The sequence below is a fragment of the Vicia villosa genome, linkage group LG3, assembly GCF_029867415.1.
Source record: "Vicia villosa cultivar HV-30 ecotype Madison, WI linkage group LG3, Vvil1.0, whole genome shotgun sequence".
NCBI lineage: Eukaryota > Viridiplantae > Streptophyta > Magnoliopsida > Fabales > Fabaceae > Vicia > Vicia villosa.
In genome coordinates this window covers 62436852-62457384 of record NC_081182.1, presented here as the reverse complement: position 1 = coordinate 62457384, position 20533 = coordinate 62436852, and the positions used below count along the sequence as shown (strand labels likewise).

At 33.4% G+C, this 20533-nt stretch overlaps 2 protein-coding genes and 1 long non-coding RNA gene across 3 annotated transcripts; all 3 read right to left on the bottom strand.

Moving 5' to 3' along the window:
* Positions 1-1146: 1146 nt before the first annotated feature.
* LOC131655938 (uncharacterized) lies at positions 1147-3762 on the bottom strand. Its single transcript, XR_009299925.1, has 6 exons — positions 3477-3762; positions 2876-3354; positions 2369-2788; positions 2103-2201; positions 1895-1973; positions 1147-1818 (listed from the first exon to the last, which is right to left on the bottom strand). It is a non-coding gene; the product is annotated as an uncharacterized LOC131655938 (long non-coding RNA).
* A 2246-nt stretch (positions 3763-6008) lies between these two features.
* On the bottom strand, positions 6009-8869 carry LOC131655937 (beta-carotene isomerase D27, chloroplastic-like). Its single transcript, XM_058925738.1, has 6 exons — positions 8300-8869; positions 8105-8197; positions 7363-7424; positions 6615-6721; positions 6405-6500; positions 6009-6331 (listed from the first exon to the last, which is right to left on the bottom strand). Exons 1-6 carry the CDS (start codon positions 8684-8686, stop codon positions 6282-6284), a joined length of 795 nt encoding a protein of 264 aa, XP_058781721.1. The 5' UTR covers positions 8687-8869; the 3' UTR covers positions 6009-6281.
* Positions 8870-18116: 9247 nt separating this feature from the next.
* On the bottom strand, positions 18117-18599 carry LOC131655936 (uncharacterized). The gene has a single exon (XM_058925737.1). It carries the CDS (start codon positions 18597-18599, stop codon positions 18186-18188), a length of 414 nt encoding a protein of 137 aa, XP_058781720.1. The 3' UTR covers positions 18117-18185.
* Positions 18600-20533: the final 1934 nt, after the last annotated feature.

Genomic DNA, 20533 nt, shown 5'->3' with positions numbered 1-20533 from the left:
AAAAATTAAATTTAATTAAAAAATAATTAATAAAATATGATGATTAAATTTAAAAAATATTTACAATTAATTAAATAAAAAATTATTAATTTTGTAAAATGCTAATCCCATGAATCTTTCAAACAAACTTAGAATTTTAAAATTTTGCTTGGAATTTCAAATATTTATATTGAATAAATATTATTATTTTAATTTGTACTTTAAAAAAATATAAGTTATGATGCAGTCAGAATTTGTTTTCTATTATTGATCACCATCAAAAATATTAATATCAATAAAAATAAAAATCTGAGATTGACAAATAAAAATAAAAATAATATATTAAATCATTAAAATATTAATATCATTAAATCATAAAATTCTTATATTAAATCATAATATTAATATTTGTAGAAAAATGACCGTATATATTAATTAATTAATTTTAAAAATATTTTTGTCATGAAAATCTCAATCAACTTAGAGTTTTCTGAATTGAATTAACAACATAATCTTACTTTTTTGTGTTAGAGAAGGATGCATTGAAAACGTTGAGTTTTGTTAGATTTATTTTCAAAGTTTTTTTCTGCTCCACTCTCTATGCATTAACATACCCTTGATTTGCATACATATCTTTGGCTTACATATTATTGTAAACTTAAGGAAACCTATTATATTAACCTACACATTATCTACAAGCATTGGCGGTCCGAGCAATGTTCAAGAATTTTTACAAATTAAAAGACTAAATTATCCAATGAATGTTTTTCATTGATAGCCCATCAGGTTATAGTTCTAACCGAACCATTGCTAAAGATTCACTGCTGGGCACACAAACTGAAACTGACACCATATAAAGTATACTTCAAAGGGAATGCAAATGAAGAATATTTTGAAATAGCAGACAGAATGCATCATGTTTAACATCCGTATAGTATAGACTCTGATATTCTAGCTAATAGAGATATCACCAAAAGGTAAAGAAAATATCATGTTTCCAACCTGTTAACTGTTGAATAGTTAACAAAAAATGCGTAAACCATAATTGCATGCTTCTATCTAAAATTAACATGCGCCAATGTTCAAATTAACATGTGTGAAGATATAATGTGTCATTTAAATCTTTGCCATGAGGTTAATAAATACAATTATCAATAACTACACCATTTTGCCTTGGGTTCCCATCAATTTGAAAATGATATTCAAATGCCTCTCCCTGTTTATCAATGTCTTGCTCCAAGACCAAAAAGAAACATTAGTAAAAAAAACTGAAGATAAATCTTCATTCTCTTCATTACACTTGTGCTGTAATTGATAAATTGTAGAAATTTGTTTAATAGTTTCATAACATTATCATCCCATTTGCTTATCTTCACCACCATTACTGCTCCAAAATTATCATAACATGCATGTCGGTTAGTTTTTACAATATAACAAAATTAGTCGATAACATGCTGGAGTGTGTCAATACAACAACAACAACAACAACAAAAACTATCTTGGCTGCCGTTTAACAGTCTTACTCAATTAGCCTGACAGTTAATACTACTACTAACTTCTAACAACTTCAATAACAACCTCTAACAGAATTTACAACTCACCATAACTAACTTCTAAAACCTACAACCAATTTACAACTCACCATATTTGTAGTGGCACCAAAAGTGATCATAATTTCGGTATCGGTTTCGAACACAAACACCGACAAAGACACAATTTCAGTGTCAGCCATTCCTTCAAAACTGAATTCTACTTCAAAAACATCTCTATAAATTGCTTCTCTATAAATTGCTTCACTTTAGGATCATTCACTTTAGCAAGAGCAGCATGCTTTATACCCTGAATCAAAAAAACATGAGCACAAGCCAAGAACAACATAAAATCAGCATAAGTATTCTAGCGGAAATCAGTATACCAGCATCTAAGCTTTTGAGTTTTAGATACTTCTGGATCGATCAGGACCAAACTTTTGCTGATAGCTGACAAAGAAACACCTAAAACAAAAAGTATATAACCATTAAGATATGCAACTCTAAAGCAACAATGCTAAGCCTCATCACACCAGTTCATCAATGGCAAAATGATTAATGCGGAGCACACAAAGGTTTAAGATCATAACACACCATACAAGATGCTCTTCTCTGTCCATTTGGTACGCGTTTTATGAATAGGATGTCGACCACTGATAAGCTCAAGAAGTACCACACCAAAACTGAAGACATCTGATTCAAGTGAGAATAATATTAGGTTCAGTTTCTACTATTCTATGATGAAAATAATATATCATTTTGAGAAAGAAAAAAACTGTTAGAAATTGTCATGTGCCTTTAAGTGTATGTTTTCATAATTAGCCATTTGCATTGTTGGTGCTGTGAAGAGCTAAGAGTACCTCTTTTTTCCCAATTTGTGTGAAGAAATAGCTTAGCAATGATAGTTTTGCTTCTCTGACCTGACAATAAACCACGGCGTTTGGAATAGTGATCTTGAGTGTGTCAGACACCAAACCTATATAGGATGACACATTTGATCCAATGCTTCTAAAATGCCTATCACCATATCGATCCTCGATTGGGTTAGGGACAGGACGATTAGATGGATTAGTAGGTTGAGCTGGATTAGAAGGTATCCCTAGATTACCAGCTTTCTCCATTTCTTGAGGAAGTTTCCGAAAGAAATCCACAATAAGATATGAAGACTCCATATCCACAAGCCGAATAGTTGTCTTCTTACTCGCTTCACGGAATCTCTCTAGAGCCTCATTTGTAGCTGCAGATAATTCGGTTTGAAGAGTAGGGAAACGTCTCAGCTCCTGTTCATAGAAAAAATTGTGATTTATTATTAACTATTCTAGTACATTTTAAGCAGGGTTGCTACAAAATGAATCTACAAACTTTACCTCAGTTTCACCTATTGATTTTCTCACAAGTTCTTTTAAGACAAAGTGAACCTACAAGTTGATTTCACAACAATTATTCCAAATTGCTTAAATATGCAGTAGGTATATCAAATATATTACATAACAGTATGAAGTAGTTTTTCTAAAAAAAACCCATAGTGAAAACAAAACAAAGAATAACTCCGTCTGTGGTCCTCTTAAAAAACTGCTCGACAATCACCAACATTAGCAACAAGCAAATGCTTTCCAAGTATCAAGGCAGTCAGTGTTGTTGTCCCAGAAGAACTACTAATACTCTGTTCATCAACCATCGCAAGGTCGACACCTAGAAAAACTTTCTGATGAGAATCTTCCAACCTCTTAATTAGAAGTGCAGCAGTGTCATATGACTACAGCATTGTAACGTCTTCAAAAAAATATTTTCATAGCATTTTTCTTAACAAACACAGCTGCATCAGGACTTCCATGCCCATCCAAAACTGCAAAAATTCAATAAGCATGAAAAACAAACAATGAGGAATCTTTTTAAGGGGATAGTGATAGTTCAATTGCTCCTGTATATGCTTGTTTCCAAATTAAGCTCAACAACACTCTCACTCACCCTAACTCAAACAACTTAAAAGGAGTGTATACTTGAGTAAGTAAAGATTGTAACTTCTCCATCCACACCTGCATCAAATCCAGTTTCAAAAACCCTAATCAATTTTGAAACAAAACCATAACAATTTCAAAACCTTCAAATACTTCAAATCATAGTATAACAACAATCATAGTCAAAGAAATAACATGTATCAAATGAAAAAAAAAATAGATTTAGGGTTTCAGAAAAAACCCAACATTAAAAAACCAAAACAAAATCAAGATACATAAATATGTTCAGAAAAACAAACCACGCGAAAACGCACAGATCCACCGCCGTAAAAAATCGCAACCTCACCACCTCCAAACCACACGAAAACGCTTAGATCCACCACCACCGAAAATTGCAACCTCACCACCTACAAATGAAATTGTGAGAAAAAGATTAGATAAAAGGAAAGAGGAGAATCAAAACCCAAATCAGAAGGGAAAAGGAAGAAGAGAGAGGTAGAAGAAAAAGAAATCGTACCAGAAGAAGGAGATAGAAGAAGGTGTGAAAATCTGAGTTTTGGGAGAGAGAGAGAGAGAGAGAATGAAAGAGAGTGGAAAGACAAGGAAGGGAAGGGAAGAGGGAAAAGATGGGGAAAAGAATTTGAATGCTTATCAGCCCGTCTATCCACGTGTCAACCATATAGGCAGCAGGGGCAGTTTAGTATTTTAAAGAACATCTTATTTTCTTATATTGTAGATTATAAATTAATTAATTAATATTGGTATTTATTTTAAATCTTTTGGTTCTTGAGATATAAAACAAATAGTCGTTTCTAGATTCTCTCAACTTTCCTTGATTTTTGGTTCAGATAAATATCAAATCAAGATTTTCTATTTCTGCATATAATTAAAGAATTTTTCTATATAGGTTGGAAATAAATTGTCAAAATTTAAGATATTGAATAATCTACATATTTAAATTCATCCTAAATTTTTTTTGATATTAGTTAATTTGAATATCTAAATTAATTCAAAAACAATTTAGAATATTAATTAATGAGCAATGCTATACAGTGCAAAATTATAAATCACGAATGTGTCACGAATAGAATCCAACCATTTAAAACTTGCTGTTTGGCACATGAGTGACATAATAATGACATAACATGATAAAGAAGTCACTATAAAACCATACAATTAAAACATGCCAGATCAGCTCGTGATGCATTCGCGAGAGTTCCATTCGGGATGAATAGCATTTTCCTTAATTAATTCAGACAAGCATATCCAAATTAATCAATATCTCAATTTTTTTTTGATTTTTTTTTAAAAATATTTATTTATAGTATAGTTATAATAAAATTAAAGTGAATTATTATTAATAAATAATAACTTTTTTTTGACAAATTAAAAAATAATAACTTAAATACAAAGAGATTGAATAAAATCTTAATTTTGTAATAATTTATTTGTTACAAATTTTTTTAAATTATAAAAATAATTTTTTTAATAACTACAACATTATATATTAATTAATTAAACTATCATATTAAAAATATTCTCTTATTGGTATTATAATTTTTAATTTATATTAGTTTTTTTAAATTAATTTTATATAAAAATAATGTGTTTGATTTAAATATTTAATAGTTGATATTATTATTATATGGTATATATTTAATTATATATTTTGATTGATACAATTAATTATACTATTAATACAATTAATTCACCTTAATTTTAATTTTTATAAATGTTGGGTTATTTCGAAAATGCATCTCCGAAAAATTTCAACACTAAAAATTATGTTATTTCGGAAATACACCTCTGAAAACACAAAAAAAATTATGAATTTGATATGTTCGGAGACGTATCTCCAAATTCTAGAGACAAAAAAGAATTTCGTTACAGATCTCTAAGAAGATATAAGACTGTATATATAGAAATTTTCTATAATTATACCATATCCTTCTTTTACCATGTATTTTTTGAACAAATTTCATTGTATTATATTACGAGTTAAGTTCTACCAAGCATTGACAACCCTAAAACGACTCAGACATTGACACATCAACACCCTTAATAATTTTAAAAAATAAATTAAATGTAATTGCAAGTGTCGATGATGGACACTGACACGTCTGATTTCAAAGATGTTGGTGCATGATAGATTAAGTTTAATATTATCGGAAAAATCACATACAATCTCAACAAAATTAGAAGATAAATTTTAACGTGTCAATGAATAATGTATTTGGTGACTGCAATTGAAGGCGTCTTGATGCCCTATCTGTTGAGTCTTTACTCTTATAATCTTGCAACTATTCTATGGCAACTTAACTTCTAGTTACCCCTCGCTACTTGGATCTTAAGGCCTAGGGAAATTTTATTGGATTCAACTATGGGCGTGCCGTCAATGCTGTATGAACACAATGACTGAATAACTTAAGTCAGTGATGTGGAATCCAAGTCCTTGAGTGTTTCTTCTTCATCTCTAGACAAAAAGTGCTGTACTAGCAAAGATACATTGATTCTGAAGTCAGATATAGTATGAACATATAGCTAATCAAACATTTATTTATAGTTATATTTCTTAATTAACCAAAAAAATACATGTATAAAGAAATTTAACACTCCTAGTACATATACAAATTCAATCCAAGTATACATGCCATATCTTAAAATGTATATTTCCCATATGTTTGTAATGTTGGTCTATATTTTTCCCTTTGACAACTATACTCCAGTGACAACAAAACCTCAAGTCGCAATCGCTAGAAGCTTATATAGTGTACACTGATTATGTCATTGAAAATTATCCAAAAGAAGTGTCTTCTCATGCTAGTAACTTTGGACATACACTAGAGTTGGGATTTGCTACAGAACCTGCAAGTTACTCCTTATTTAGAATATAAAAAATGTATTGTTTGATTGAATAAAAGAGAATGATCATACTTACATATATCAGCGTAACAAGGTTGCTTGGAAACTGGGTCTTCTTCAAATGAAGGTGGGGTTTGGCCATACACCATATCACAACTCATGTCTTCAAAATCTGATAGTAAATTCAGACATGTGTGAATAAAAACTTAAAATGAACTTACAACTTTGTAAGTAAAAATTCCAATAAAATCTTGGCTAGCTAGTAAACAATGTCAAGAAAACATACTTGGAATCATTGTTAATGGAAGTCCAAATTCATTAGTGAAAAAATCTTGTGTAGGAATCTTGCACATATTGACACACATTCCAACACAACCAGTGTTCTCCAGGTACCTTAATTAGCAAGAATAAATATAAAATCAATTAAAAACCAAAAAAGAAAATCATTACAAGGGCCATATAATCAATGGAAACTTTAGTTATTTTCAGAAATTCGTCTAAATGCTAACTGTTCCGGTTGACCTCGAGTCCATGCCACTACGGTTAGGAGGTATTGTTTGCTTTGGATGTGAGAACCCTCAAGACTATGTCCTTTAGAAAAGGTACCTCGTTTGGTTGAAAAATAGAGGCCAAGGGGCCCGTGAGAACTTTGAGTTCCCATAGACGGCGTTAATGTTTAGGTTGACCTCAAGTCTGTGCCAATGTGGCTGCGAAGTATTGTCCACTTTAGGTGTGAGAATCTTCACGGCTTTGCCTTTTGGAAAAGACGTCTTGTTGGGTTGATAAGTGTGGGTGGTGTAAATAAACTACCCTTAACCTCGATTCCCAAGCAATGTAAAGACATTTTGATCAGCACAAAACACTAACTAACTCTAACAAACTAGCCAAATTTCTAACAGAATTATTTTCTGTAACATGATTCATTTTTACAAAAATGATTCTAAGATAAATCTACATGTTTACATAGACATGCATACGTATAGTATGTGCTTAAGTTAAATTACCAATCTCAGAGACATGAAATTGATATCTACCTGCATTTCTTTATTCGGACACCACTCTTTTGCTTCACCCCATTTATCTCCACTTCTATAACCTAGTACATCTCATGAATCAAAAGATCAATGACAAGTAGAAAATATAAATGAAATACTAACTTATAGATTAAATGACAGATAGATGACTACTCTGATATTTTATCCATTTTTTTCACCCATGAACTTTACATATAAATGGATCTTAATAGAACATAGAAGTTAATATAGAGTTAATTAACATTTAGTTAGTTAGTTAGAGTTTGCTAGTAGGTAGTCAGTGTCTCACAATCTCTATAATTACTATCTTTTTCAATATAATTCAATATGAATTCTTAGGTTTTTCTTTTGGATCAAACTCTCAATCTAATTGTCTGCAAATCCTAGCTCAACTGATAGAAGTCGATATTGCTAAGTTAGACATCATTACCAACATTCGAACCCTGATACTCACGGTTGTGTGTGAGAGTTTTTAGTGGTTATTATCACTTTGTCTACGAACCAAAAAAACTCTCAATCGTATTTCTCATATGAGATAAATCTTCATCTCTTTTATCATATGCTTACTAACATCGTATCAGAGCGTTTTCACAGATGAAAGTGGCAATGAATTTGAAATGCAGAAACCTGGCAAACCTTTTCCTATGCAAACCAAAGCTCTTTCGAACTTAAACAAATTCTGAATCGATAGATAACACTAAACTGCACAAATTGACAGAAGGAGTTTAGTAGCAAAAATTACCTCAGAAGGGCCAACTAACCAGTGAAAGAAAGGCACTGTCAATGCAGCATTAAACTCCGCAGCCCATCTTGTTGGTGGAAACAACTTCCTAAACTGCAATACAACAGTTCAAAAGATTCAAATCACATATACATATTTTGAACTAAATACATAGATCACACATGCAATAAAGCTAACAAACTCTTATATATCCACCTGAGCAGGCGCACCTGGAGGAAGCATAGATAGAAGAACCTCCCGAACAACTTCTTGTTGCTGCAAACGAGACCTCCGCAACATCACTCTCTTAGAAACCTCCACAAAACTCTCATAATCATACCCCCAAAAATCCAACAAACCCTTCTTCTTATTCTCTTTAGCTTTCCCTATTACAGGATCTGCAAATGGCTCCATTTTTCTAGCGAACAGAGTGATAAAAGCCTTCTCAAAAAAGCTATCATTGTAACGAGTTTTTTGTCCCAGAGGAGCAGGTTTACCAGTTGGTTCAGCTATTCCACACCGAATGGTGGAACCACATGTTCTTTGAGTATGTTGTTTTGGAGTTGGTAGGTTAGGGAGAACCTGAAAACTCAGAACCACCATTGATTAAGTCACACTCTTTACTTTTGAACCGAAGATTTCATGTACAAATATGTATAAAAACTCATACAACATTTGTATTTGATAATGTGATGATGATAAATAAATATGATTTTGCTTTTTTGTTCTAAAATGAAGTCCACCAAAATTCCGTTTCCAGAAGAATGGATAGGTATATGGTTTCTTTGAGTTCAAACGTTATAGACCACACGTTCTTTTATCTTTCTTTTTTAGGAAAAAAAAAATATTATTACTATTATTTTATGTTCTAAATTTTTTGACGAACCTCATTCTAATTCTATATTAATTTAATTTTTTCTTGATGAAAAAAATTAGTGTGAATAACGACCCTAATGGCTGTCTACTATTTATCGTGGCAACATATTGACCATAATTGAAGGCAAATACCACCCTTCCATTTCTTAAAGTTAGGTTGCATCATGGTGCGGCTCATAACTATGATTCTCCCACGGATATGTTTGTTTGGATAAATGGTATCAAATGGAATGGAGAGATAAATAAAGAGATTTTTTTATTTGAATTAATAAATAGAGAAATGCTACTTGTACACCCAATTGTACACCTACACCATATTTTATACACCAAATATGTACTTATCAAATTTTTTAATAATTTTTTTATGTACTTTGGATTTGTCCAATGCTATAATAATTGTACCTATACGGTGTATATGGTCTACGGTGTATCAAATTGGTGTAACAATAGCATAGCTCTAATAAATAATGAATCGAGTTGAATGAAATAAGATGAAAATCATTCCAATTCATCTCATTCAAATATTTTTAATGTTTGAGTGATTATGCGTCTAAGGAATGGTAAAACTCTTAAAATAACACGCTCTAAATATAGAAAAAAATCGATCGAAGCGACGATAGGAGGTGTAGTTACTTCAACACTCGTTGGAGTAAATGTTCCAGTTATAAGGCACATGTTAGTTTCGACGATATTACCAAAAGTGATAGTTCCCTCACCACAATCAACGAGATTTTCAACTATTCCCAAAGTTACACAAAATACTATAGGAGACCCTAGGCCTTCTTTCCTCCTAAGCTTTACGCTACCCCTTGTTAGTAGGGAATATTCATATGGTATGCCAACTACAATGATGACATGCCTACATTGCTTTTAACAAAAGAGAGGTTCCTTATAAGACATACTAGAGTAGGACCTATGTTCCACCTACCAATGTTCCTCTTGGTAAGTGGATTAGACCTACAAGTAAGACAAACATTGATAAAAAAAATGGAGGTTGATCGAAGTGGGTGCGGGGCTCGTCGCACCATGATAATTGACAAGTGTCAAAAAAGTATTCACATGCTTCCGAGAATTACTTGGGCAACAAACATATGACTAAGACCCGTTGGAGAGTGCACCAACGCAAAAAGAAAGATGTGTTTGAGACTGCAGAATCGAGTAAGAGTGGAAATTCCCAGGCACTGACGAAAGTTCAGATGGCGAAAAAACCTATAATGGAAAGATTGTTTCCTCCTTTTCCACCAGTAGTTAAAACCTATGTTGACAGATAACTTTGGTTTTGGTTCTGAAGGTGAACTAGATATAATATGTAATATGATTAATGTTCTACCCATAGATTTGGCCAGATTACCAACGTAACTGGAGAAGAAGATGAGTGTTTAGCTACAGAAAAGGAAAATTGCAAACCTTTATGGTATTATGTAATGAATAACGGGTGTGTTGAGGAAGAGAATGCCATTTTCGAAAGGCCTCACAAAGGGATGAGACAACATTTGAAGCCCCCTTTTCATACGGGTTGAAGTTGATAATGTAGGAGTTAACAAAGTTCTAGTGGATGGAGGGGCGGAAATTAACTTGATGCGGCATTCTTTATTAAAGAAAATTGGCAAATATGATATTAATTCAAGACCTCATTATATGGTTCTGTCGAACTACGAAGGTAAAACTAGTAAAGCTTTAGGAGTTATTCAAATCGATATTATTGTAGGTACAATTAGAAGACGAAAAATCACAAGACTAATGCCATTTGTTGGTTGGTCGAGACTGGATCCATGGTGTAGGGCCATTACCCTCGACTCTGCACCATAAGATTTTAATCTGGATATCATATGATTGTAGAAAATGTGGAGGTTGATCAAAGTTATTTTCTAACTAATGTTAATCACATAGATACAAAAAATGATAAACAATTGGCGAACATTTTACCATGTTTTCCTACAGGAACATGATTTTATTTACAAGTGGATGTGTTATACTCAATGAAGTTGCATTCAACTCATGGTTTCATATGGGAACATGAAATCATGGACAACAACCTTGGAAAAGATTCGACCAAAACTACTTGGTGGTCAACAAATAATATTGGTGATTGAGTCGAATACATTGGCTTGAATTTTGGCCTATATGGATGAAAATATAATAAAAGTGGCCTTAGAGATCGATTTCCAACTATAAATGGTTGTTGAGGCCAGCACAATTAAAACTAATGAAACAATGAAGACTGGTGAGATTATAGTTTCAGATGGCCAGAAGCTTGATTATATTTACGATGATGAGCCTTTTGGATTCGAAAAAGATTAATTAGCCTCAAGCAAGAGGATACAAGCTCAAGATCCGTTGGAAGAGATCGATTTAGGAGATGGGACAATCATAAGACTAACTTATATAAGCGCGAAGATTGATCCAAGTCGAAATAGGCAGATGATTAAGTTTCTTAAAGAGTATAGAGATTACTTTACTTGGGATTGTGATGAAATGCTAGGGCTCAGTAAAGATTTGGTGGAACTAAAGTTGCTAACTCGGCCTGACAGGAAGCCAGAGAAGCAAATGCCATGAAGGTTTGCACCAGAGGTGATGTCAAAGATCAAGGAAGAAATTGAAAGGCTTCTGAGAAATAAATTCATATGAATTTCCAGGTATGTCAAATGGTTAGCAAATATAGTCCCTGTTATTAAAAATAATGGAACTTTTAGAGTTTGTATAGAATTTAGAGACTTAAATGTTGCTACTCCAAAAGATGTATATCCAATGCCTGTTGCAGAAATGCTGGTCGATTTAGAAGTAGGGTTTGAATACTCAAGTATTTTTAGATGGTTAATCTGGATATAACCAAATCTTCATTTTAAAAGAAGATGTTCCCATAACCACATTTCAATGTCCTGGGACCTTGAGAACCTATGAATGGGTAGTGATGCCTTTTGGCCGGAAGAATGTTGGTGCAACATACCAAATGGTAATGAACTCTATGTTTCATGATTTCATTGAGACTTTTATGCAAGTTTATATTGATGATATATTTGTCAAATCCTCTTCAAAAAGTGGTCATTTGTATCACCTTAGACAGTCCTTTGAGAGGATGAGGAAATATGGACTGAAAATGAATCCATTAAAATGTGCTTTTTTTTGTCAATGCAGGCAACTTGTTGGGCTTTGTGGTTCACAAAAGAATATAGAAATAAACCAAAACAAGACAAAATCTATACTCATTACGAAACCTCCACTAAACAAAAAGCAACTTCCATATTTGTTGGACAAAAGAAGGTTCATTTCGAACCTAAGTGGCAAAACAAAAGTATTTTCACCACTATTGCATTTAAAAAAAGAAGAAAGATTCAAGTGGGATGAAGAACAACAAAAAGCCTTTGATGAAAGTAAGAGTTATCTGATGAATCCTCCAATTATTTTGCCTCCTATGAGAAATACATCTATGAAGTTGTATGCGTATGCATCTGAACTAACAATAGGAAGTGTGTTAGTCGAAAGAGTCATTTATTACCTTAGTCGAGTTTTAAATGATGCAGAAACTAGGTATAGCCCAATAGAAAATTTGTGTCTTTGTTTGTATTTCTGATGTATTATGTTATATAAAGCCTACATATGTTTTTATTTATTCCCATTTTGATGTTATTAAGCACATGCTATCGAAACCTATTTTACACATTATGATTGGGAAATGGGATTTTCCTTTAACTGAATATTATTTAACTTATGCGCCTTTAAGGGCTATGAAAAGGTCAAGTTATTGATGATTTTATTATGGATCATACAATAGTTTAAATAACACAAATTTTTGTTTGTTTAAAGCCTTGGAAATTGTACTTCGACAGTTCCAAACATGAAAATGGAACTAGTATTGGAATTTTGATAATTTCTCCTAAAGAAATTCCAACAAAGTTCAAATTCAAAATCAAAGGTTGTTATTCCAATTATGAGACTTAGTATGAAGCCTTAATTGCAAGCCTTAGGATTATTTTCCATCAATATTATTATTCGAATATTCAAATCTTCGGTTAGGTCTCATTTTCCATCTAAATTAATTTCTCAATTTTGTAGGCGAAAGAAAGCATTAAACTAAGATAATATTGTATAATTATTTAAACTGAGGTTCATTATAGAGAAAATCAAGAAGAATTATATTGTTTCATATGGTAAGGTGTTTTCTATTTTCTATATGCAAGTATACACAATCAAAATTAGCAACAAGAGTTAAAAATAAGAGTATCAATCCCACAAAGATTTTATTAACTTAAATTGATTCTCACTCTAAGAAATCTATTATCATCAATCAAATGTGTCAAGTTCCAACCCCTATGGGTTGGCCTAGTGATTAAGGCTTGAGTCTTGAAAGTGTACTCCTCTCAAGGTCTCAAGTTCGAATCCTGCTGGGTGCAAACAATTTATGTGTGTGGCCAGTCCATACAGAGCTTTATTGTGGCTTTAAATGGGACCCCCGTAAATGGACGGTGGGAATTGTCCCCTTGGATTAGTCGGTCGCAAGGCCAGATACCAAGATTTCAAAAAATATATATTGAGGACGAAACATCGGATTAGACAAGTGCATTTCAAATCGGGTATAACAGGTAGAATAACGCAGGGGGTGTTAACCGCTTTGAATTCCATATCTCTAACGAACCCGTGAATGCACTCAATACCGAAACTCTAGCTAATTTAACTGCATAAACAACATAACAAGAACAGGAGACACTTTTGCGGTGGACGTTATTTGCAGACAATTCCTAAACAATGTCAATTTTGGAGTGAGCATGAGCTTCTACTAGAGATTAGTGAAGACCTCACCCTTGAGGTGCTGATAATGTTTGAATTCCCAGCATCCAACAATAAGACATAATACGAGACTTACTTATCCAGACTATGTATTCCCCTTGAGATTGGAGTTGAAGAAGTGATAGTAAAATATGTTTCATAGTTGGTCACATCACAATTCAAATGAGAATACCACACCGACGATACAATCATACAACAATATTTGTCAGTTGTGAAAGCCATTATGACCAAGTGCAACAAAGTAAAAATTATGCTCATACCAAGGAGCAAAATTCAAAGGCATATCTCATGTCCAAGTTAGTCAGCTCTAAGGTAAGAGGTTACAGCAAAATTGTGATCCATGAAACACTAGCCCCGCTCACCGTCAATCATGAAGTGGATTTTTTTGATGAAGACAAGGAAGCATGACCCTATAGTTGGATGGCCTCCATTGCTAAGTACATCCTAACAGGGGAGATACCAGAGGATATAAATGAGACATTGAAAATCCAAATATAAGGAGGCTTTGATTATTTGGTGGAAGACCGTCCTTATAGAGAGGGTTTCACCATCCCCTCATTTAAGTGCTTAACAAACAAGGACGAGAAAATTGTTCTAGAAGTGGTTCACGGGGAGTCAACAGGTCATTATCTAGGATGAAGGGCTTTAGATAAGAAAACTCAGAGGGTCAGGTATCTTTGACCCACGTGAACCAAGACGTCATTGAACATGTTCAGAAGTTTTGTAAGTGTTAGAGACATGGGGACATACACATCACCCCACCAACAAAATGAGTGTTTTGTCCTCCTTTTGTCTGCTTTTCTAATGGGGGTGGATGTCATGGGCCCTTTAGGCTCTCAGATAATTAAAATATTTAATTGTTGTTGTAGATTACTTCACAAAATTAATAGCGATCAAACCTTTGGTAAAGATAACAGGTCCCAACATATTATGTATATTCAGAAGAAACATTTTCACAAGATTTGACATTCTAAAGGTTGTTATAACCAACAACTGGATGTAATTCACAAATAGATGATTTTGGTATATGCTTGAAGATATACTTGTAGGCCAAATTTTCACCCCAATGAAATATCCTCAATCCAAGGCCAAACGGAGTTCCCAAATAGTTTTATGGGAAAAGCTAACATGTGCCCCAAGGGCACAAGTTAATGAATTATTTATAGTAATATTTTCTTGAAACACGTGCATTCAATGTATCAAAATTTTAAATATGACTTTATTGCATTTAATTACATTTAACATTTTCTAATTATAGTATCCTTAACATGTGCCCTTAGGGCACATGTTAGCATGACCCTAGTTTTATTAAGATGTCTCAAACGAAGATTAGACAACACCAAGGGAAAATTGGTGAAAAAGCTTCCCCGCTTTCTGTGGGCGTATAGGACGACATATCATTTCTCCACTAAAGAAACATCTTTTTGACTACCAATTGCACAGAAGGAGTGATTCTCATTGAGATAGGAAAATTAAGTTAAAGAACCTTACACCATTTAGAAAGGGAGAAGGACGGAGAAGGGTGCAAAGTATAGTTGGACTTCCTAATGTTTGGATATTATAAAATGAACGAAGTAGAATGGAACGAAGTGGAATGAAGAGGAGCGGAACGAAGATACCATTCTATTGTTTGAAAATTATAGGAAGGAACAAGACAAATTGTCCATTCCGTCCAAATCGAAGGGAAGGAATATGGTGATAAGTGATGAAATGGAATAGAATTCAAACCACTCAATTTCTCTCTGCTCCATCCGATTTTATATAATCCAAATAATGGAATATCAGTTTATTTCATCCCATTCCGCTCCGTTCCATCTGATTCTATCAATCCAAACAAAGCTTAAAATAGTGTAGATGTTGAGTTGTAATGAGTGAGGCCTAAGTAAAGTCGAGAATGACATCAAAATGCAACAAAAAAGTCGTCCATAAGAATTCACTCTATGAGACTCGGTTCTTAGAAAGGCTTACATGGGAAAAGTAAGCCTCCAAATGAAAGCTGGTCTCCAATAAAATGAGAGTTCGTATTGAGTCATAACTAACACCAGTCGAGAAACCTACACATTGAATTATGTATTTATAATTTGAGAAAAGTTATTTTTACACCAATTTACAACACTTACACCGTATGTAGATTTTTGGCAAAATACCATTTTTAGTCCTTTAACTATACCCCCTGGTTCACTTTGGTCCTTCAATTTTTTTCGTGCCATTTTGGTCCTTTAAATTTCAAAATGTTCCAAAGAAGTCCCTTCCGTCAAATTGCCTCAAACGTCTGTCTATTTTGTCTATCTGGCAAGTGAGCTGGCATGGTGTCACCTTCTCCTACATCTTCAGCAGATCCACACCTCCTTCAACTTGCATCTGCATATCCTTCGCATGAACAAGTCAATCACATTCATCATTTGAAGTTGTTCCTTCAACACTTAACATCATCACCCCATTCACATCACACGCACCTGCATAACAATTCAGCAACAACCGCAACTTTCACCTACATACGAACCGAAGCGACTCGATAATACTTAACACACCCAGATTAAGTAGCAAAAGAAGAAAGAGAAGAAGGGAGAGAATGAGGCACTGAAGAAGGAAAAGGGGAAGAAGTCGAACCCACCTGGAATCTCGCCGAAAAACCATCGGAGAAGAAGGTGTCGAGGTTGGCATATCTTGTTTCTCTTGCAATTTCTTGTTACCACATGATTCTCCTTATTGTATTGAACATAAACCCTTTATCAATTTCCCAAAATCTTGCACCCTGACCTTTCAATATAAACTTTGAATGTTTAGGATTTTATTCTTGAACTTGAAGCAGCATATTTGAACACAGAAATGCTTGGAACACAGATTTAGCGTAAACGCAGGGAAATGCTTGGAACACCGATTCATTTTGCTTGGATGCTTGGAACACAGATTCATTTTGTTTGGAACACATATTCATTTTGCTTAACCACGACACTCTGGAAAAAATGCTATGTATGCATTAAAGACCTCCTTAATACCTCCAACAGTGATACACTTTATTCTTGAGGTTTAGAACTTGAAGCGACATATTTGTAAATTTTGTTTTTGCGAGAGGAGGAGAGTTTGCTTTTCTGCAGAAAATTGAAAAAAGAACATGAACAGAGGAAGAGAGAACAGAGGAGAGTTTTCTTTTTTGGTTGTACACGTATGCCTCACACTGCCATCTGGACTCCACTTACCCACGTGATCATACAAACTGCCATCTGGAAACTTTTTTTGAACTTGGACTAACGGTTCACTAACGGAAGGACTAACATGGGTATGTTAAGAAACTTAAAGGACTAAAATGGCACGAAAAAAAATTAAGGGACCAAAGTGAACCTAAAGGTATAGATAAGGGACCAAAAGAGATATTTTGCCTAGATTTTTTTTAAAGTAGCCACTTTTTTCAAAAAATTACGTAAATAACTAATGTTTTAAATTAATTACTAAAATGGCCATTTTTTTCACACTTTTTACACATTATCGTCATCCTAGGTGGCGACTACACCTCAAAAAAGACCAAATCGCCATCGTATGTGGCGACTACACTTAGGATTTAATTTTTTTATCGTAGCGGTTCAAAACCGCCGCAAATAAATCAAATAAAAATTCCCATTTTCAGTTTTTATATTATTAATTTCTCACTCCTCTTTTCAATCAAAATAAAAACTTTAACCTTATTTGAAGGTATATATATATATATATATATATATATATATATATATATATATATATATATATATATATATATATATACACACACACGGTATTAATTTGAGGTGTTATTTTTTTTATGAAAGTATATCGAACCTTTTATAATTTTTGTACTTTATTTTATAATCTTTCCACATGAGCCTTATCAAAAGTCAAAGAAAGAGGCGCGGCCTACCCCTAATCAAGGAAAAACAAAGGCAATGCCTTAAACACCACTATGATGATGAGTAAAGATCCTCTCCATTTCTCAAAAAAAATGGAGATGTCCATTATTATGATTTTAATGTATAAATATATACTTAATGTTACAATTTTTAGAAATGCGTATCAATATATTTTTTATTTACACTTAAACTATAGTAATGGACACCTCTATTTCTTTTAAGAAATGGAGAGGATCCTTAGTATGATGATGGTATGAAGCAATACCCAAAACACCATTATAATGAATGGTCTAGGAATCTCGCTTGTCTCAAAATGTCCTCACACGTTCGACTAAGGTATCATTTTTTTTTTATATTAGCAAAATTAATCTATACCAAAATACAGATTTACCCCTCCAAAAACCAACAAGCAAGATTGATTCATCAAAGCCAATAGAGACACACAAAAATCTTCAAAAATGAATGATGCAGTTGTGCTAGATAAGACTATATAACTCGCGAAACTGAATTTGGGCTGGATGTATGCAGAAATTGAATAGTAATACTTTCAACTATGCATATTATAAGAAGAAAAATGATGATGACAAAAGTGAAGAAAATATCTGTCGCGGTCGCAACTTAGTAGAAACCATGTAGCCTAAGCCGAGACAGAGTACACAAACTCCTACATCAATGGACTTCCTCAATACTTCCAAATCCATCTCCAAGTGAATACACGCTTCTTCAAGCTCTCCTGGATGATGAGTATCTTCATTACTATTATCAACATATAGCTCTGTTTCCTCTGGAATATTCTCCAACTTCAACTTATTGGTTCTGTGTTTGGTTTTCTTCATCTTCCCAACCGACATGGTTTTTCCTCTTATAGTAACTGGATCTAGTCCTTCAATGTCAAAGCTGGTGATTGTGAATGGATCTATCACTTCATCAGTGTTGATATGTGAGTGTGAAGGATGATTGACAGGTCTACACATGTTGCAGTAGTTGGTGGAGAGGATTTTCAAAGACGGTTGTAGTTACTACATGTGAAGAAGATTGATGGTTCACGAAGAAAATGGATTGTTTATATGAATCGAAACGGCACAAGCCACTAGGTATTTTTTTAACCTAACAGCGCCGCCCATAGACCGCACACTGGAATTTTTGAGTATCCGTCCACGGTTTTCTTTTCTTGAAATCTATCCTAATAATAAATTCTTCCAATGAAAAATAAATTTATTTTTATTTTATATACAATCTAAATAAAAAATAAATTTGTTATAAACCCCTAAAAACTGGTCTAGCGGTGGAGGTTTGAGTCTTGAGAGTGTGTTTCTCTCAAAATCATGAGTTCACGGAATATTCATTTATCTTGCAAAGCTCACAGAAGGATCACGTAGGAGTGGTAGGAGTCTCAAATGAGTGGATGAAGCTACAACTAAATTTTCAAGTTTATGATATAATGCATTAGCCTTTGCGTTCATATGGTCAAATTGGATAACCTTATACTTTCCACCTCTCTTAGGGGACTTAGCACTTTTTTCATGGGCATTGCCCCACGTATGGTGTTTCTTTGTCAAATCCTCAATCAAATTGTAATCCATGTCTTAGGGGTCGTTCATTAGCGCACCACCAACGGCCACATCGAGAGTCCTTCTTGTGGAATAGAGGAGACCATTATATAAGGTATGTATCACTAAACACTTATCTAGCCCATGAAATGGTCAAAGTCTTAACAAATCCTTGAAGCGTCTCACGCATCAAACAAAGATTCTCTATCTTCCTGCCTAAAGTTGTTGAGTTTCCCTCTTACTTTGGCAATTTTACTTGGTGGAAAATACATAGCAAGGAAAGCAACTTTAAGTTTTGCCCAAAAAGTTATAGAGTTCGTAGGCAGAGATTGGAGCCAAGCTCGGGATCGATCTTGCAACAAAAATGGGGACAATCAAAGGCGGATGACATTTTAGTCAATGCCATTAGCCTTCAAAGAACAACAATTGTCAACAGAAATTGACAAATGCAAATTTGGGTTTTCAATAGGTAAACTTGAGAACTGATCTTGTTGGATCATACCTATTTGAGAAGGATTTAGTTCAAACTTATTAGTCGCTATGGGCGGATGTACGATGCTACTATGCAGTTCCTCAACGATGGGAACCACGTAGTCCTTGGGAAGATTGGTGTCTTCCTCCTTAGCCATTTGTTGCAAAGCTAAGATTCAGCATCTTTTGTGAAGAAAATGATCAATCTCGTCAACCGATTCAACCAAACTTCGAGTCGAACGAGTCATTTGCTTTAAATTTATTTTCATTACTTATTTTTTGAATAAGCAGCAATTTGACACTTTCTCATTGTGCAGATCATAACTTGTGATACGAGACTCTGTTGGACGCGTTTTAATATGCATTTGAAAGCTAAGAGAAAAAGCTATAAGCTTCATGTTGAAGTTATAATCCAATCCAGAGTTAAGAGGAGTCAGATAATGTGTTTTCTTTCTAGACTTAACTAGTCAGAGACTCTGTGCTGTCGCATAAGTGCATTATTTGTGGTGTAGTATTTTTTGAATGTTACGAAATAATGTGAAGTATAAAAGTTTGACCAAATTGTATATATAAAATGGAAATAAACTATTAGAAAAAAAGATTTTCATAGGCAATTTCATAATGCTTTGCAATTCCAACATCGTGGATTTTGAGGATAGGTAATTTAATTATGATATTGTGTAAATAACTAAAAAAATATGTAGTAATTTAGAATCTTCAAATAATAATCATGAAATAAAAAAAAATAACAAAAAAATATTTGTTAATGTGATAACACATGAATGAGTTTTTATGTCATAACACTTAGATAGTATCAAATACAAATGTAAAATTTTAGATATAAATGCAAAATTTGAAATGATTTATTGTTTAAAAAAAATGAATAG